General features: G+C 42.4%; 1 protein-coding gene across 1 annotated transcript; it reads left to right on the top strand.

Moving 5' to 3' along the window:
- Positions 1-4355: 4355 nt before the first annotated feature.
- Positions 4356-15797, top strand: LOC309521672 (vomeronasal type-2 receptor 26-like; the record flags this gene model as incomplete). Its single annotated transcript, XM_082204382.1, has 4 exons — positions 4356-4382; positions 5806-5976; positions 13070-13196; positions 14896-15797. 4 exons carry the CDS (start codon positions 4356-4358, stop codon positions 15795-15797), a joined length of 1227 nt encoding a protein of 408 aa, XP_082060508.1.
- Between the last annotated feature and the right edge of the window lie 876 nt (positions 15798-16673).

The raw sequence follows: 16673 nt of genomic DNA, 5'->3' as shown, positions 1-16673 counted from the left end.
CAGGAACACTCAAATGACAGTATGGGAAGAAATTAAGATTTCCCCCTTCAAGATAGCATTATTTGCAAACTTGTTACTATTGCTGCTGCTACCAGTTGTGTGCAAGGTTCTTATTTCTCAATGTTGCCTCTGGGACCCTCTTCCTATTCTTCACCAATATTATCAGTCTGGAGACCTCATCATTGCTGGCATTATGTCACAGCTTTATATAGCTTCAAGTATAACAACCTTCGAGGAGCCCCCATCTGCTGAACTCTTTGATGACAATGTGTAAGGAGATGTACTTTGCTAACCATATTATACACCTGTAATCAAAATATTCCACATTTGTGATATTGTTGTTTAGTCATTTAGTTGTGTCCACCTCTTCGTGACCCCCTGGACCAGAGCACGCCAGGCACTCTTGTCTTCCACTGCCTCCCACAGTTTGGTCAAACTCATGTTGGTAGCTTCGAGAACACTGTCCCACCATCTTGTCCTCTGTTGTCCCCTTCTCCTTGTGCCCTCCATCTTTCCCAACATCAGGGTCTTTTCCAGGGAGTCTTCTCTTCTCATGAGGTAGCCAAAGTCTTGGAGCCAAAGTCTTGGAGTAGGAAAATACATATGGAAAAACTCTGATTACTCCAAAGCAGTTGAAGTTTTCTTTTGGACTTTGAAGTATTCCAATTGCATTTGGGGAGGAAGAATTTAATCCACTTTTCTGAATTAATAGCACTTACTCATATTTGGTAGACTATGCTTTGACTGAGATGTATTGCTGACTTTTTTTGCCAAAGTCACTGAGAATGTATAACCCAGAACAGGTGATTATTTCTGCTGTAATTATCATGAATCACAATTGCTGCTACTTTTCTCTCCATCCTAAGGGATAGCCAATGACCACATTCCAAATAACAGACTTACACTAGCAGATGTTATTAATACCCCCAGTGCCATTCGGAGGTTGAACTATAGACACACAAGGCTCTGTAGCTCTGATCACTGATTATGTACGTTGCATGCTTCTAGCATTGAATCAGCTGAGTGAGTTGCCATTCTAGTAAGGTTTGCTATTCAGGGGTGGCGAGAAAGATTAACTGTCTTCCAAAATGAAGATCCCCTCCTGTAAAATGGTAGAATTTGTGTTGTTGGTATTATTGTTGCCGCCTCAATTTGTGTGCAAGCTTCCTGTTGCTCGGTGTTCCATTGTAGACCCTCTTCCTATTCTTCACCAATATTATCGGTCAGGAGACCTCATCATTGCTGGCATTATGTCTCAAATCTATATGACCTCAAGCGTCTTGACTTTCAGGGAACCTCCCTCTCCTGAACTTTTTGATGACTTTCTGTAAGGAGTTGTCTTCTTTTAACCATATCATACAGATATAATGAATGTATAGTGAATGTATAGTGAATGGTGGTGATGCTACTACTACATCCTTCTAACTTCCCCGTAGTTCTGGTGTTATGGAAGCTCTGGACAGCCATCCTATGCACAAGGATCTGGTATGAAGCAAGATGCAAAGCCACTCAATGGCAGCTCTGCTGCGGCTCAAGCTAAGCCTGGCAAGTGAATAACAGGTCTTGAAAAGTCTTTACAAAGTCAGTTTTTTATGCTAGGGTGTTGTGTTGGGGGGCTTACATCAGTCTTGGCTCAGAATGAACAAGTTACACTGGTGTATCTTAAACAGAGTCATGGATGGAGAGTTACTGCTGTCTGTCTCAGCTGACCCAGCAATCAGCTAGCTAAGCAGGAGGTCCACAGTATCTCATTTCAATTTTCAATTGTGTTTTCATGAGTCACTGCCAAAGCCAATGCTTCAGATGCTGCAGTCTCAATGCCCTATATTCAAGATCCTGATCCGTTCATTAGTTTTCCTCCAAAAGTTCACCGAAGCCCTGTAATATCTATACCTTGAGATATTTAGGTTGTTGAGTCATGCCACGTTCTCCTCCAAGAAGCTTTCAGTCTGGGCCCCTTTCAAAGCTTTTTGTATTTGGGGCACCATCTTCATTTATAGAGAGTTGGTCAGCTTCTGCTCCCTTGAACTGATAAAAGTTCATTAGGTAAGAGTTTATGTAACTATTTTTGGCTGCCAGCTTGCTCTAGATAAGGAAATAATTTAGAGCCATTTTTACTATACAGAGTCCCCATTTCAAGGCCTGACTTCTACGAGCATTATCAGAGGTCCTCTAGCTTGTTTCCTACATCCAGGCTAAATGCTCCCTCCCCACTTTCTCCTGATCTACTGCTTCCTAAGCTTCTTATTCTGACAGATCTTTCCATAGGATTGCTCCTGTAGAAGCTGGTTTCAACAACAGCATCTCTTGAGTCATCGTCATCATGCACATGTAAGATCCCAAAGCAAATATCAATGTTCCCTTATTACCAAAACATCAGTTTAATAAACAACCTTAGTCCATAAGGTTCTCCTCCACTTAAGCCTATTATCCCAAACTACTAGGAAGCTTTAAAAGCATTTTAAATGAATTTATGGCAGCCCTGAGGGAGTCTGAAGAAGCCTGAAATATAAAAAATAAAGAAGCACAAATATCTAAACTAGTGTTTATAAAATTGGAACTTAGGAAATCATTGTTCGTTACTTGCCCTATCCCACAAGGTCACAAAGTGGGTTAAAACAATAAAAAAATGCAATATTAAAATCAGTTCAAACAATTTGCAATGCTAAGAAATGTTTGCCAGTGTATCCATGTGATTCACTGGACTATAGGCATAAATCTATTTTTCTGTGTGAAGATGCATTTTCACAGCAAGTAGCTTTCTTATTTCAGAGTAATGACACAGCTCTACCAACATGTTGTGGCTTTGGCATTTGCTACAAAGGGAATAAATGAAAATCCTGAAATCTTGCCCAACGTCACCTTGGGATTCCACATCTACAATAGCCATTTCAGTCCAAGCTGGACTTACCTGGCCTCAATGGAACTTTTCTCCAGGCAGGGAAGATTCATTCCAAACTACAAGTGTGACACTGAGAACATTCCAAGAGCAGTCATTGAGGGACCAAACTCTGATCTAGGTCTTCACATGGCAACCATTCTCTATATGTACAAGCTGCCGCAAGTAAGATATGGGCATTGAATATTGGTTGTTAACGGTCCATTTTCTGTTTTCCACTATGTCCTTTAAGACTTATATTTGAATGTTTGGGTGGTTCTCAATGGAGATTTAACTCCTACTAAAACATAATATACTACACCATCGGGTCACTGCTATATTCTGTTTGGATGTACAATTCGTAACTTACAGCCTGAAATGATTCACTCCTTGATTTTGCATAACCAGTCCTATATATCTAGTACTTTATTACAGTCATAGAGCAGCATAAGCAAAACATCTAAATAAATGAATGAATCAGTATGAATCTAAGCAAATAATTATTACATCAATGGGAGCAAGAACCAAACGTAGATTTAAACATATACATAGAATATTTAATTAAGCATAGATAATGGGTGAATAAAAATTTATGAGAAAAATTAAAAGATCTGTTAACACAGCTATATGGGGTGGGCTTCAAAGGTGCAGCTCTAATAATATGGGCCTTCAGTTTAGGATTGAATTGTAGCATAGACCATTCTTCAGAAGAACTTCCTGACAGTAAGAGCTGTTGGACAGTGGAATTTGCTGCCAAGGAGTGTGGTGGAGTCTCCTTCTTTGGAGGTCTTTAAGCAGAGGCTTGACAACCATATGTCAGGAGTGCTCTGATGGTGTTTCCTGCTTGGCAGGGGGTTGGACTCGATGGCCCCTGTGGTCTATTCCAACTCTATGATTCTATGATTCATCGAATATCTATCGAGGCAGCGCAAAATCTGGTAACTGAATATGTGACTTCTGTATATCCATTTGTAAAGATCCTGAAATTCCAAAGAGTTCAAAGTCATAATGATATGGAAGCAGTAGTGCTATTGACATTTCTTGTGTGTTTGGAGTATGGTTGACTAACATGGCATTCTCAACTGCCACTGACTATGTCCCTGCAGGCTGCATGTTGATACTTGAAAGGTTGAGTGATTCATACTGAAATTCCCTTTACCATCATTGAGAATTAGAGGGGTTGTGAAATATCACAGGAACAAAACAAGAATTAGCTCAAGAAAACGACACATATGGGGAACAGGTTGAAGGTTTTCAACAGAACAAAGAAAGGGAGAGGAAAGTGGGGGGCAGAATAAAATAGTTCTAAAGCCGCTCCATATACGTGTGTGTGTGTGTGTGTGTGTGTGTGCGTGCGTGTGATTCCAAGAGCATTCTCATGCCAAGAAAAAAGGATGAAAAAATTTTCATTGGGCAATATCAGGGGGCAGCAAGGCTTACCTTGCCTGGGCTGGTACACTGCCACGGAGCCCCCTTCATGGGCCAGATTTCCAGCGCCACGAAAGTGAGTCCCTACGCTGCACTGCACCGGTTTAGTGCAGCATGCAGGGACTCACAGAGCGGGTGGCTCAGTTCAGGGGCCGTTTGTGGGCCAGTAAAACGACCCCCATGGGCCGCTTGTGGGATTGTTGTCTATCACATGATGGTGTATGTTTTGACTCCACAAAGTGGGAAGTGACGGAGACAGGATGTTTGTGTGACTGTGTTCCGTGAAGTGGGACTATTGTCCTTTGTTCTTTTTCTCTTTGCTGTCTGATGCTAGACAGAGAGGGAGCCATGTTGCAGTTCACCGTGTGTGTTTATATGTAAATAAAGTAGATTAGCCAAAATGCTGAGTTTCTGAGGTCTGTCACGCGAACTACGAAGACACTGCATATCCCTAAGTGTGCTGATGTCGGTTGGCATCGGTCACTGTGATGTTCGGGCTGAAGAAACATGAACGTTCCCTAACCTTTTCCATACAGCCACAGCAAAATCAAGTCCATCACATTAAAACTGTTATCAAATCTAAGGGAAATTTCAAGGAAAATTGGAATATATTATCTCTCTTTGCATGCTTCTGTCTGGTTTTCTGAAGAAAGGGTTATCGATCTTTATGTTTGCTTGTTGATTTATGTCAAATCTCCTGAGCCCAAGGGAGCAGCAATGGAAAGGGATCTAGGAGTACAGGACCCTTTTGAGGTTAGATAAATTTCCAAATGGACTTTCCTCACCTGTACAGGTCACAACAAAACTTTCACTGGATGTTTGCTGTGCTTGCAAGGGTCACTAATTGTTTTAGATCAGCGGGAAACACTCGGCATTTTGAGAAAGTGCTGAGGGTCCCCATCACAGAATATCTGGCATGTGTGGCATCAAACAAAGCAGCTGTTGTGGGGTGTGACACAAAGACTTAGAAAAAAATGACTTCTACACCTAAAAGGGCAGAAAAGGAGACACAAAATGGTGGGGGGTATGCGTCCTTCTGACAGAATGGAAGGGGCAGCGGGTGTCCAACGCTGGGTGTCTAACCCAGTGAAAAAAAGAACTGGGCAGGAAGAGTAAATCATTTTTCATATATTGCAGATTTTGGAGGGGATACTTGCTGATACCTTTTGTAGGTGCTGTAGGGGGTAATGGAGGGCAGGTTTGCACCCATAGGAGCCATTTTAGTGACCCTTGTGCTAAATCATTAATCAGCATATTTTCCCACTCAGTTACATTCATATAAATAAATGGGAGGGGCAATCCTCCTAATTAGCTATTTTATTTTCATTTTTATTGGGAAGACATCTCTTGTAAATGAATGGTATTTGTATTTATAAGGCACAAGGCATCACACAGTAAAATCAATAGATCAACAAATAAAAACTATTGAATACTACCAAATGAACAGGAAAAAAATGTATTTGGTATCCCTTTTTCTTTTTCTAAAATCTTATTTTTAGGTCATCTATGGCTCTCATCCCATAACAGATACCGACTTCCATGCGGCTTTCTTCTGCTACATGTTCCCAAATGGAGCTCATCAATATGTCGGGATTCTCCAGTTGCTTCTTCATTTCACCTGGACGTGGATCGGGGTGCTTTCTCTAAGCGATGACAACGGAGAGAGATTTGTACAAAACGTTCTTCCCATGTTTGCTGAGAGAGGCATCTGCTTTGATTTTATAGAAAGATTCCCCAGGCTCACCTTTTCTGGTGAGTTCATCGAAACAGTAGAGGAATCTTCTGAACTATGCCATATTATTATGGGAAGTACTGCCAATGTTGTCATTGTGAATGGCGAAATTCATTCCATTATGGCACTAAGAGTGTTGCCCAATATTGCAGAAATAGAAGGGGTACCTGTGCAAGCCAGGGCAAAAGTTTGGATTATGACAGCCCAGATGGATTTCACATCCTTTCCCTTCCAACAAAGTTGGGATGTAAGTTTCCTGCACGGTGCTCTGTCCTTTGCTGTTCACTCAAGGGATATTCCAGGGTTCCAGAAATTTATTCAGATGAGAAACCCTATCTCTGAAAAAGAAGACGGGTTCATCAAGGACTTCTGGGAAGTAGCATTTAACTGCTATTTGCCCCATCCTTCTTCAGACAAGAAAGACAAGGAATTCTGCACCGGGCAGGAAAAGCTTGAAAGCCTTCCTGACACTGTTTTTGAAATGAGCATGACTTCCCACAGCTACAGCATCTACAATGCAATCTATATTTTGGCACATGCGTTGCACACCATGCACTCCACCAAATTAAAATTCAGAGCAATAACTGGTGGAATAAGGTGGGAACTTGTAGATCAACAGCCATGGCAGGTAATGTTGTATTTCAGAGGTCTGGATGCCGTGGTACATGCTTTGCAAGCCAGGCATGCAACAAAACTCAAACACAAAGTGATGTAGAGTGTATTGAGATGGGAGGTTCTGGGTGAACCTATGTGGCATGTGATGGACTAATCCGACTAATGCAGAAAGTGCATAACAACTGCAGGTGCATAAATAGGTTGATGGGCTGTCATGTGCTTCGTACAACCCCAGGGCTAAGCCCAAGGAAGCACATTTCTTGAACACAGAGTGGAAAAGCCTGTTCCCTTTCGATGATTTTGAGGGAGAAAATGAGAGGGGGTTTTTGGGGGGAGGGGAATTGATGAAATGTCATCAAGACTCTAGTGCGCTTGTCTGTCTTTAGTGATACTCATTTTAGATAAGTACTTCATACCATGCTGCCATAGCATTTAAAAAACCACTCCGGATTTCCTGGTATTATTCCAGGTAAGTGAAGAAACCCTGAACATTCTGCACAAGTGCCAGTTGTTGTTGTTGTTTAGTCGTTTAGTCGTGTCCGACACTTCGTGACCCCATGGACCAGAGCACGCCAGGCACTCCTGTCTTCCACTGCCTCCCGCAGTTTGGTCAGACTCATATTTGTAGCTTCGAGAACACTGTCCAACCATATCATCCTCTGTCGTCTCCTTTTCCTTGTGCCCTCAATCTTTCCCAACATCAGGGTCTTTTCCAGGGAGTCTTCTCTTCTCATGAGGTGGCCAAAGTATTGGAGCCTCAGCTTCACAATCTGTCCTTCCAGTGAGCACTCAGGGCTGATTTCTTTCAGAATGGAGAGGTTGGATCTTCTTGCAGTCCATGGGACTCTCAAGAGTCTCCTCCAGCACCATAATTCAAAAGCATCAATTCTTCGGGCGATCAACCTTCTTTATGGTCCAGCTCTCACTTCCATACATCACTGCTGGGAAAACCACGGCTTTAACTATACGAACCTTTGTTGGCAAAGGTGATGTCTCTGTTTTTTAAGATGCTGTCTAGGTTTGCCATCGCCTTTCTCCCAAGGAGCAGGCGCCCTTTAATTTCGTGACTGCTGTCACCATCTGCAGTGATCATGGAGCCCAAGATATTAAAATCTCTCAGTGCCTCCATTTCTTCCCCTTCTATTTGCCAGGAGGTGATGGGCCCAGTGGCCATGATCTTCGTTTTTTTGATGTTGAGCTTCAGACCATATTTTGCGCTCTCCTCTTTCACCCTCATTAAAAGATTCTTTTATTCCTCCTCACTTTCTGCCATCAAGGTTGTGGCATCTGCATATCTGAGGTTGTTGATATTTCTTCCGGCGATCTTAATTCCGGTTTGGGATTCATCCAGCCCAGCCTTTCGCATGATGAATTCTGCATATAAGTTAAATATGCAGGGAGACAATATACAGCCTTGCCGTACTCCTTTCCCAATTTTGAACCAATCAGTTGTTCCATATCCAGTTCTAACTGTAGCTTCTTGTCCCACATAGAGATTTCGCAGGAGACAGAGGAGGTGATCAGGCACTTCCGTTTCTTTAAGAACTTGCCATAGTTTGCTGTGGTCGACACAGTCAAAGGCTTTTGCGTAGTCAATGAAGCAGAAGTAGATGTCTTTCTGGAACTCTCTAGCTTTCTCCATAATCCAGCGCATGTTTGCAATTTGGTCTCTGGTTCCTCTGCCTCTTCTAAATCCAGCTTGCACTTCTGGGAGTTCTCGGTCTACATACTGCTTGAGCCTGCCTTGTAGAATTTTAAGCATAACCTTACTAGCGTGTGAAGTGAGTGCAATTGTGCGGTAGTTGGAGCATTCTTTGGCACTGCCTTTCTTTGGGATTGGGATGTAGACTGATCTTCTCCAATCCTCTGGCCACTGCTGAGTTTTCCAAACTTGCTGGCATATTGAGTGTAGCACCTTAACAGCATCATCTTTAAAAATTTTAAACAGTTCAGCTGGAATACCATCACTTCCACTGGCCTTGCTATTAGCAGTGCTTTCTAAGGCCCATTTGACTTCACTCTCCAGGATGTCTGGCTCAAGGTCAGCAACCACACTACCTGGGGTATACAAGACATCCATATCTTTCTGGTATAGTTCCTCTGTGTATTCTTGCCACCTCTTCTTGATGTCTTCTGCTTCTGTTAGGTCTTTTCCACTTTTGTCTTTTATTATGGTAATCTTTGTACGAAATGTTCCTTTCATATTTCCGATTTTCTTGAACAGATCTCTGGTTCTTCCCATTCTGTTGCTTTCCTCTATTTCTTTGCATTGCTCGTTTAAGAAGGCCTTCTTGTCTCTCCTTGCTATTCTTTGGAAATCTGCATTCAATTTCCTGTATCTTTCACTATCTCCCTCGCATTTTGCTTGCCTTCTCTCCCCCACTATTTGTAAGTCCTCGTTGGACAGCCACTTTGCTTTCTTGCATTTCCTTTTCATTGGGATGGTTTTCGTTGCTGCCTCCTGTATAATGTTGCGAGCCTCCATCCATAGTTCTTCAGGCACTCTGTCCACAAAATCTAAATCCTTAAGCCTGTTCCTCACTTCCACTGTGTATTCATAAGGGATTTGGTTTAGATTGTATCTTACCTGTCCGGTGGTTTTACCTACTTTCTTCAGTTTAAGCTTGAATTTTGCTATAAGAAGCTGATGATCTGAGCCACAGTCAGCTCCAGGTCTTGTTTTTGCTGACTGTATAGAGCTTCTCCATCTTTGGCTGCAGAGAATATAGTCAATCTGATTTCGATGCTGCCCATCTGGTGATGTCCATGTGTAGAGTCGTCTCTTGTGTTGTTGGAAAAGAGTGTTTGAGATGACCAGCTTGTTCTCTTGGCAGAACTCTATTAGCCTTTGTCCTGCTTCGTTTTGAACTCCAAGGCCAAACTTGCCAGTTGTTCCTTTTATCTCTTGACTCCCTACTTTAGCATTCCAATCCCCTATAATAAGAAGAACATCCTTCTTTGGTGTCATTTCTATAAGGTGTTGTAAGTCTTCATAGAATTGGTCAATTTCAGTTTCTTCAGCACCAGTAGTTGGTGCATAAACTTGGATTACTGTGATGTTAAAAGGTCTGCCTTGGATTCGTATCGAGATCATTCTATCATTTTTGAGACTGCCACTCCATTTCTTTTACGGGTTTCTTGCCCACAGTAGTAGATATGATAGTCATCCGAACTGAATTCGCCCATTCCCATCCATTTTAGTTCAATGATGCCCAGGATGTCAATATTTATTCTCGCCATCTCATTTTTGACCACATCCAACTTACCCAGGTTCATGGTTCTTACATTCCAGGTTCCTATGCAATATTTTTCTTTACAGCATTAGACTTTCCTTTCGCTTCCAGGCATATCCGCAACTGAGCGTCCTTTTGGCTTTGGCCCAGCCACTTCATCAGCTCTGGATCTACTTGTACTTGTCCTCCGCTCTTCCTCAGTAGCATGTTGGATGCCTTCCGACCTGAGGGGCTCATCTTCCAGTGTCATAACTTTTATATGCCTGTTGTCTTTGTCCATGGAGTTTTCTTGGCAGGGATACTGGAGTGGCTTGCCGGTTCCTGCTCCAGGTGGATCACGTTTGGGCAAAACTCTCCACTATGACCTGTCCATCTTGGGTGGCCCTGCACGGCATAGCTCATAGCTTCTCTGAGTTATTCAAGCCCCTTTGCCACGGCAAGGCAGTGATCCATGGAGAGGACAAGGGCCAGTAGCAAAAGTTCAATAATATGAAGATGAGATGTGAAGATGAGCCCTTCCAGGTCTGAGGCAAAAGTGCTTCCCAAGATGCCCTAATGTCAACTTGGCTACTCCTCTCACACTTCTCTTTCTTTTGCTGCATTCCTCCCTTCTGCTTGCTCTGGGATGCCATATCCACCCCATTCAGAATCCTCAGCAGTTCCCTTCCCTTCCAGCATATGAAGCAGTAGATGGTTCCTTTTCCCCCCCTTTTAAGAGACATTTTAGTATAGCCAGGAATCCTGCACAGAATCCTGCACAGAGGCCCCTTATTCAGGCACCTCTGCCATCTTCATTGCTCCAGGGAAAGGGTGGTGCACTGTCACCCTGTTGTTTATTTGTATCTGTATGTACATTGTTTTTGATATTTTATTCTCCCCCATTTGGCTCAACCTGTTTCGAAGAATTGCCTCGTTCAACAAGGCAAATAATAAATCCATATACAGCTTTTTAACAGGCCATGTACCAAAGTGCTCAACTGTGAAAGATTATCACTCACTTGTAATATTGCACCGTTTTGTACATCCTTATTTATTGCTTTTTCTCTCTCCACTGATTTAGCTTCACCACTTTCTGAGAAGTGTCTCGTTTAACAATAGTGTTAAAGAAGAGGTTTCCTTTGATCAAAATGGGGAACTGGTATCTGGATTTGATATCATCAACTGGGTCATATTCCCCAATGACTCCTTCCTTAGAGTCAAAGTTGGAAAAGTAGACCCCCAGGCTTCCCCAGACAGGAGGTTCAACATTCATGACAACGCAGTTGTGTGGCCCAGCAGGTTCAACCAAGTAAGGTCTACTTCAGGTTGTCTCCAGTTATTTATTCAGTGTTGAAAGATTGGTTTCTGGTTTGAACCCTGAAACAGCTGCCTGTCAGGGTCAAAACAGATATGGCAGGTGAGATCTGAGGCCATTGTCTCCCGAAACAGCTATTGACTTTGTAATGGAGGACCTACTGAAAATAACATGGTGCTTAAACCAGCACAATGGGAGGGAGAATAAAAAAATTCCTTCCTGTAGCACCTTAAAGACCAACTAAGTTAGTTCTTGGTATAAGCTTTCGTGTGCATGCACACTTCTTCAGATACACATCTGAAGAAGTGTATCTGAAGAAGTGTGCATGCACACGAAAGCTTATACCAAGAACTAACTTAGTTGGTCTTTAAGGTGCTACAGGAAGGAATTTTTTTATTTTGACTATGGCAGACCAACACGGCTACCCATCTGTAACTGGAACAATGGGAGGGAGAGTTCGTGTTAAAAAGTGCATAAGTTGGCGAGATCAACTTGATATTCAGAAAAGCATAAAATTTCAGTGCACTGGTACTTTAAAAATACTTTTAAAATGTATAGGGACCCCTGACCTTTAAGTCCAAATGTGGACGACTTTGGGGTTGTGGCGCTCATCATGCTTTACTGGCCGAGGGAGCCGGCGTACAGCTTCCGGGTCATGTGGCCAGCATGACTAAGCCACTTCTGGCGAACCAGAGCAGCACACGGAAACGCCGTTTACCTTCCCGCCGGAGCGGTACCTATTTATCTACTTGCACTTTGACGTGCTTTCGAACTGCTAGGTTGGCAGGAGCAGGGACCGAGCAACGGGAGCTCACCCCGTCGCGGGGATTCAAACCACCCATCTTCTGATTGCCAAGCCCTAGACTGTGGTTTAGACCACTGTGCCACCCGCATCCCCTGAACTGCTACTTTACTAAGACATTAAAAAGGAAATCCAACCACAGTGATTTCCAAAGCTATGAAAAATGTAAAGGCAGCACAATTCCATAGTCCATAGTGCAGGATTTTCTCACTGCGCCAGCTGCAGGAGAAGTGCTTAGAGGGAGAGAGAGAGAGAATTCCCCAGTGTTTCACCCTCTTTAGCTAACCAGGTCCCAAGTTTCACAGGAATTAGTGATGGCTGGTGATCATGGCAATTGGAAGGGAAGTAGATGAAGATAGGTCCAATGACAGGCTCCTTGGAGACCCCTCCTCTCCTCACACAGATGCACCAGCACTACAGTGACCTGTCTGGGGCACAAGGAGGTGGGTTATGGGGAGATGTGGGGATGTGGGGATAGCACATAAAAATAAATTGTACAAGACATGAATGTGCTGACAAAGAAGCTAACTTGAAGCAAGGAATATTGTCAAGGTGGTATCAAGGGCAGATAATTGTGTTTAACACCTGAACTTGATCTGAATAAATAAGACAATGGACCGTGCTTTGAGAAAGTCAATGCATATTCCAACATCTTCATCATGAATGAAATGCAAGTGTAGTATTGCCAGACATTCCACAACTAGAATTGGCTGTGGTGCATAAACAATTCTCTCTGGAAACAATATGATTTTGCTATACAGTGGTACCTCTGGTGAAGAACTTCATTCATTCCGAAGGTCCGTTCTTAACCTGAAACTGTTCTTAACTTGAAGCACCGCTTTAGCTAATGGGGCCTCCCGCTGCCGCCGCACCGCTGCTGCGTGATTTCTGTTCTCATCCTGAAGTAAAGTTCTTAACCCAAGGTACTATTTCTGGGTTAGCAGAGTCTGTAACCTGAAGTGTCCATAACCTAAAGCGTCTGTAACCCAACCACTGTACCAGAATTAACACATTGCATTACAGCAGCAGGCTTCTTCATGGTGATATGTAAACTCCCACACTAACATCTGCTCTCATTTATTTACAGGCATTACCCCTTTCGGTGTGCAATGATCATTGCTATTTAGGTTACAGAAAAGCCAAGAAGGAAGGAGAGGAATTTTGCTGCTATGATTGCCTCCCGTGTCCTGAAGGAAAGATAACAAACCAGAAGGGTACAGTATACAGTATACATTGTCTCAGTCTGGCTCACACAGACACCAGTTTTATTAAAATAAGCCTTTTAAAAAACAAATATGTAATTGTGTGCTTCCATATGATAAATACAGTCATACCTTTGCTCTCAAACGCCTTGGCTCCTAAATAAATCGGCTCCCAAACAATCGAAACCTGGAAGTGAGTGTTCCGGTTTTTGAACGGTTTTCAGAAGCAGAATGTCCTCCACAGCTTCCGGTTGGCTGCAGGAGCTTCCTGAAGCCAATCAGAAGCCGTGCTTTGGTTTCCAAAAGTTTTGGAAGTCGAATGTACTTCCAGAACGGATTCTGTTCAACTTCCAAGGTATGACTGTATGTACTGTATTTTCTGGCGTATAAGACGACTGGGCATATAAGACGACCCCCCAGCTTTTCCAGTTAAAATGTAGAGTTTGGGATATACTCGCCGTATAAGACTACCCCTCTTCCAACGCACACCAAATAAAAATTTAAAAAACCAGTCTCCAGTCCGGCTCGGAAATCTGCTCCACTTCCCAGTAGCCGGGAGCTTTGGGGGCCAATTTTCATGCGTATTTCTGCTTCATCTGGAGAGCTTGGTGTCCTCTGATTTAATTTGCTGTTATTTTATCCTTTGGTGGAGAGTTGCTGCAGGAGCTGCTGCTGTAGCCGGCGTATAAAACGACCCCCGACTTTGGAGAAGATTTTCCTGGGTTAAAAAGTAGTCTTATACGCCAGAAAATACAGTAATACAATGTGCACAGAAAAAGTGAGTGCTAAAATGGACAAACTAGTTACTCTGTGAAGTAAAAGATGCAATCTAAAATTGTTCTGTGTCTTTTATTTCATTTTATTTATCTAGAAAATTTCTATACACCTTAATATAAATAAATAAATACATAAATAATACAATATAAACCAAAATATGATTAAAATTATTAGGTACTTTATAAATACACACACACACACACAGCAAAATGCAATGACAGAGGTAGAAAGACAAATGGTTTTAGTATTATTAATTTGTTTAAAATTTTGGAAAGTCTGGGGCATAAACAAACTAGCAGAGTTTGGGGGGGAAAAGGCTGAATGCAGATTCACCTAACCAAATCCAGGTATCAAAGAAATAATCCTGTGATTCCAAATTTTAGTACTTATACAGTAATGTTTTGCGGCTGGAGAATACAGCCCTATCATGGTGGCAAATACAGTTTCTCTGTCATTGAAATTGTTGTGTGTGGCAAAGACATCAGGGTGATAACAGTGAACTAATCACCATGGGGGAGGAGAATCACAAACAACACAACCCATATACAGCATGTGAGCACAATGTACACAATCTGTTTTTTCTGCATTTGTATGATTTATTTCTTTATTTCTTTATTTATTCTCTTTCATAGAATTTCTGGACCCTTTCTTCTTTTTGAAGTGAACACATCTGAAATGAACACATCACAATCCAGAAATCCACACTGAAGTCCATATGAAGGGTTTTGTTGCCCATCCCTAGAGAGAGAAGTTTTGTTATTCAGACTGGCCCTAAAAGCTACATGGCTGAGTATGGCTTCTTAGGTTAGAAACATCTTTCAGATACTGAGCTAAGAGACATTATTTAGGGTTGTCCAATATTGATGTCCATCCTTCCCCGTCAAGCACAAAACACAGAGCATCACTGTATAGACACCTGTCTATTCTCTTTCAGATATGGATGACTGTTTTGAATGCCGTGGAGATCAGTATCCAAACCATGACCAGGATGGATGCATTCCAAAAGAACTGACCTTTTTGTCTTATGGAGAAACTTTGGGGATCTGTTTGGCTACTTTCTCTCTCTCTTTTGCTGCCATCACAGCTTTGGTACTTGGAATTTTCATGAAGCACAAGGAGACTCCCATCGTCAAAGCCAACAACAGGAACCTCACCTACGCTCTCCTCCTCTCCCTCATTCTCTCCTTCCTTTGTGCTCTGCTCTTCATTGGTCAGCCTGAGAAAGTGACTTGTCTCCTTCGACAGACAGCATTTGGCATGGCTTTTTCCGTGGCAGTTTCTAGCATATTGGCCAAAACCACCATTGTGGTTCTGGCTTTCATGGCTACCAAGCCGGGGTCCAGGATGAGGAAGTGGGTGGGGAAACCATTGGCCAGCTCCATTGTTCTTTCCTGCTCCCTTATTCAAGCCACGATTTGCACTGTGTGGCTGGCAAATTCTCCCCCATTTCCAGATTTGGACATGCATTCAATGCCAGAAAAAATTGTACTGGAGTGTAATGAAGGTTCAGCTTTCATGTTCTACTGTGTCTTAGGATTTATGGGTCTCCTGGCCATTGTCAGTTTCACTGTGGCTTTCCTAGCTAGAAAACTGCCCGACAGTTTCAACGAAGCCAAGTTTATCACTTTCAGCATGTTGGTATTTTGCAGTGTTTGGTTGTCGTTTGTTCCAACTTACCTGAGCACTAAAGGGAAATACATGGTGGCTGTGGAGGTCTTCTCCATCTTGGCATCTGGTGCTGGCTTACTGGGCTGCATCTTTTCCCCCAAAGTCTATGTCATTTTACTGAGGCCTGAGTTGAACAGTAGGAGGCAGCTAATCAGGATGAATAATTAAAGAACCGACATTACTTTCTAGAAATATTAAATGTACCTGTAATTTAACCCCATTGTATTGAGCTGCATGTAACAAGAAATTAGTTATATTCCATTCCTGATCACTGTCTCTGATGGATCAAAATTGTTTGAGATAGTCCTGCAATTCTGAATGTGGTAACCAATACTCTTTGAGTTCAGATAACAATAGGCTATTCCAATCCGAGTCCCAGCCTGAACCTGTAAGATAATGCTCTGCCCACTGCTATTCATATTTAATATATCCCTCCTTGTTCCTGATATCCATTTGGTCAATCTGTACAGCAAACTAGCTCCTGAAACAGGAGGAAAGTAATTTATTTTGTTGTGGAAGTCTTCTGCCGCTGCAGTGCCCTCACCCTTAAAGAACGGTCGCAAATGAATTATTCTGAACATGGCTGCAAGATTCCATTTCATGCTGAGGATTCTGGGAATAAATGAGTGGCTGCACCTTTGTCTTCACCTCTGCCTCTGTGTACTGTGGAAGCTGCCCACTCCTCCCTTGTCATTGCAGTAAATTCTAACCAAAGAAGGAACCAATTGGGACATTTTGGAGAAAACTCCACCATTCTTGATCTCTCTCAATGGTTTAAAGCTCTGGAAGGCAGGTCCCACCCCACCCCCACCCCTGAGAATTCTGCAATATAGCACTGAACTTGTAATAATAATAATAATAATAATAATAATAATAATAATAATAATAATAATAATAATAATTTATTTATACCCTGCCCATCTGGCTGGGTTTCCCCAGCCACTCTGGGGAACAAAATATTAAAATACAATAGTCTGTTAAACATTAAAAGCTTCCCTAAACAGGGCTGCCTTCAGATGTCTTCTAAAAATCTGGTAGTTGTTT

This window comes from Podarcis vaucheri, assembly GCF_965113315.1.
Source record: "Podarcis vaucheri genome assembly, chromosome: 16".
Taxonomy (NCBI): domain Eukaryota; kingdom Metazoa; phylum Chordata; class Lepidosauria; order Squamata; family Lacertidae; genus Podarcis; species Podarcis vaucheri.
This window is presented reverse-complemented; position numbering and strand designations above follow the sequence as displayed.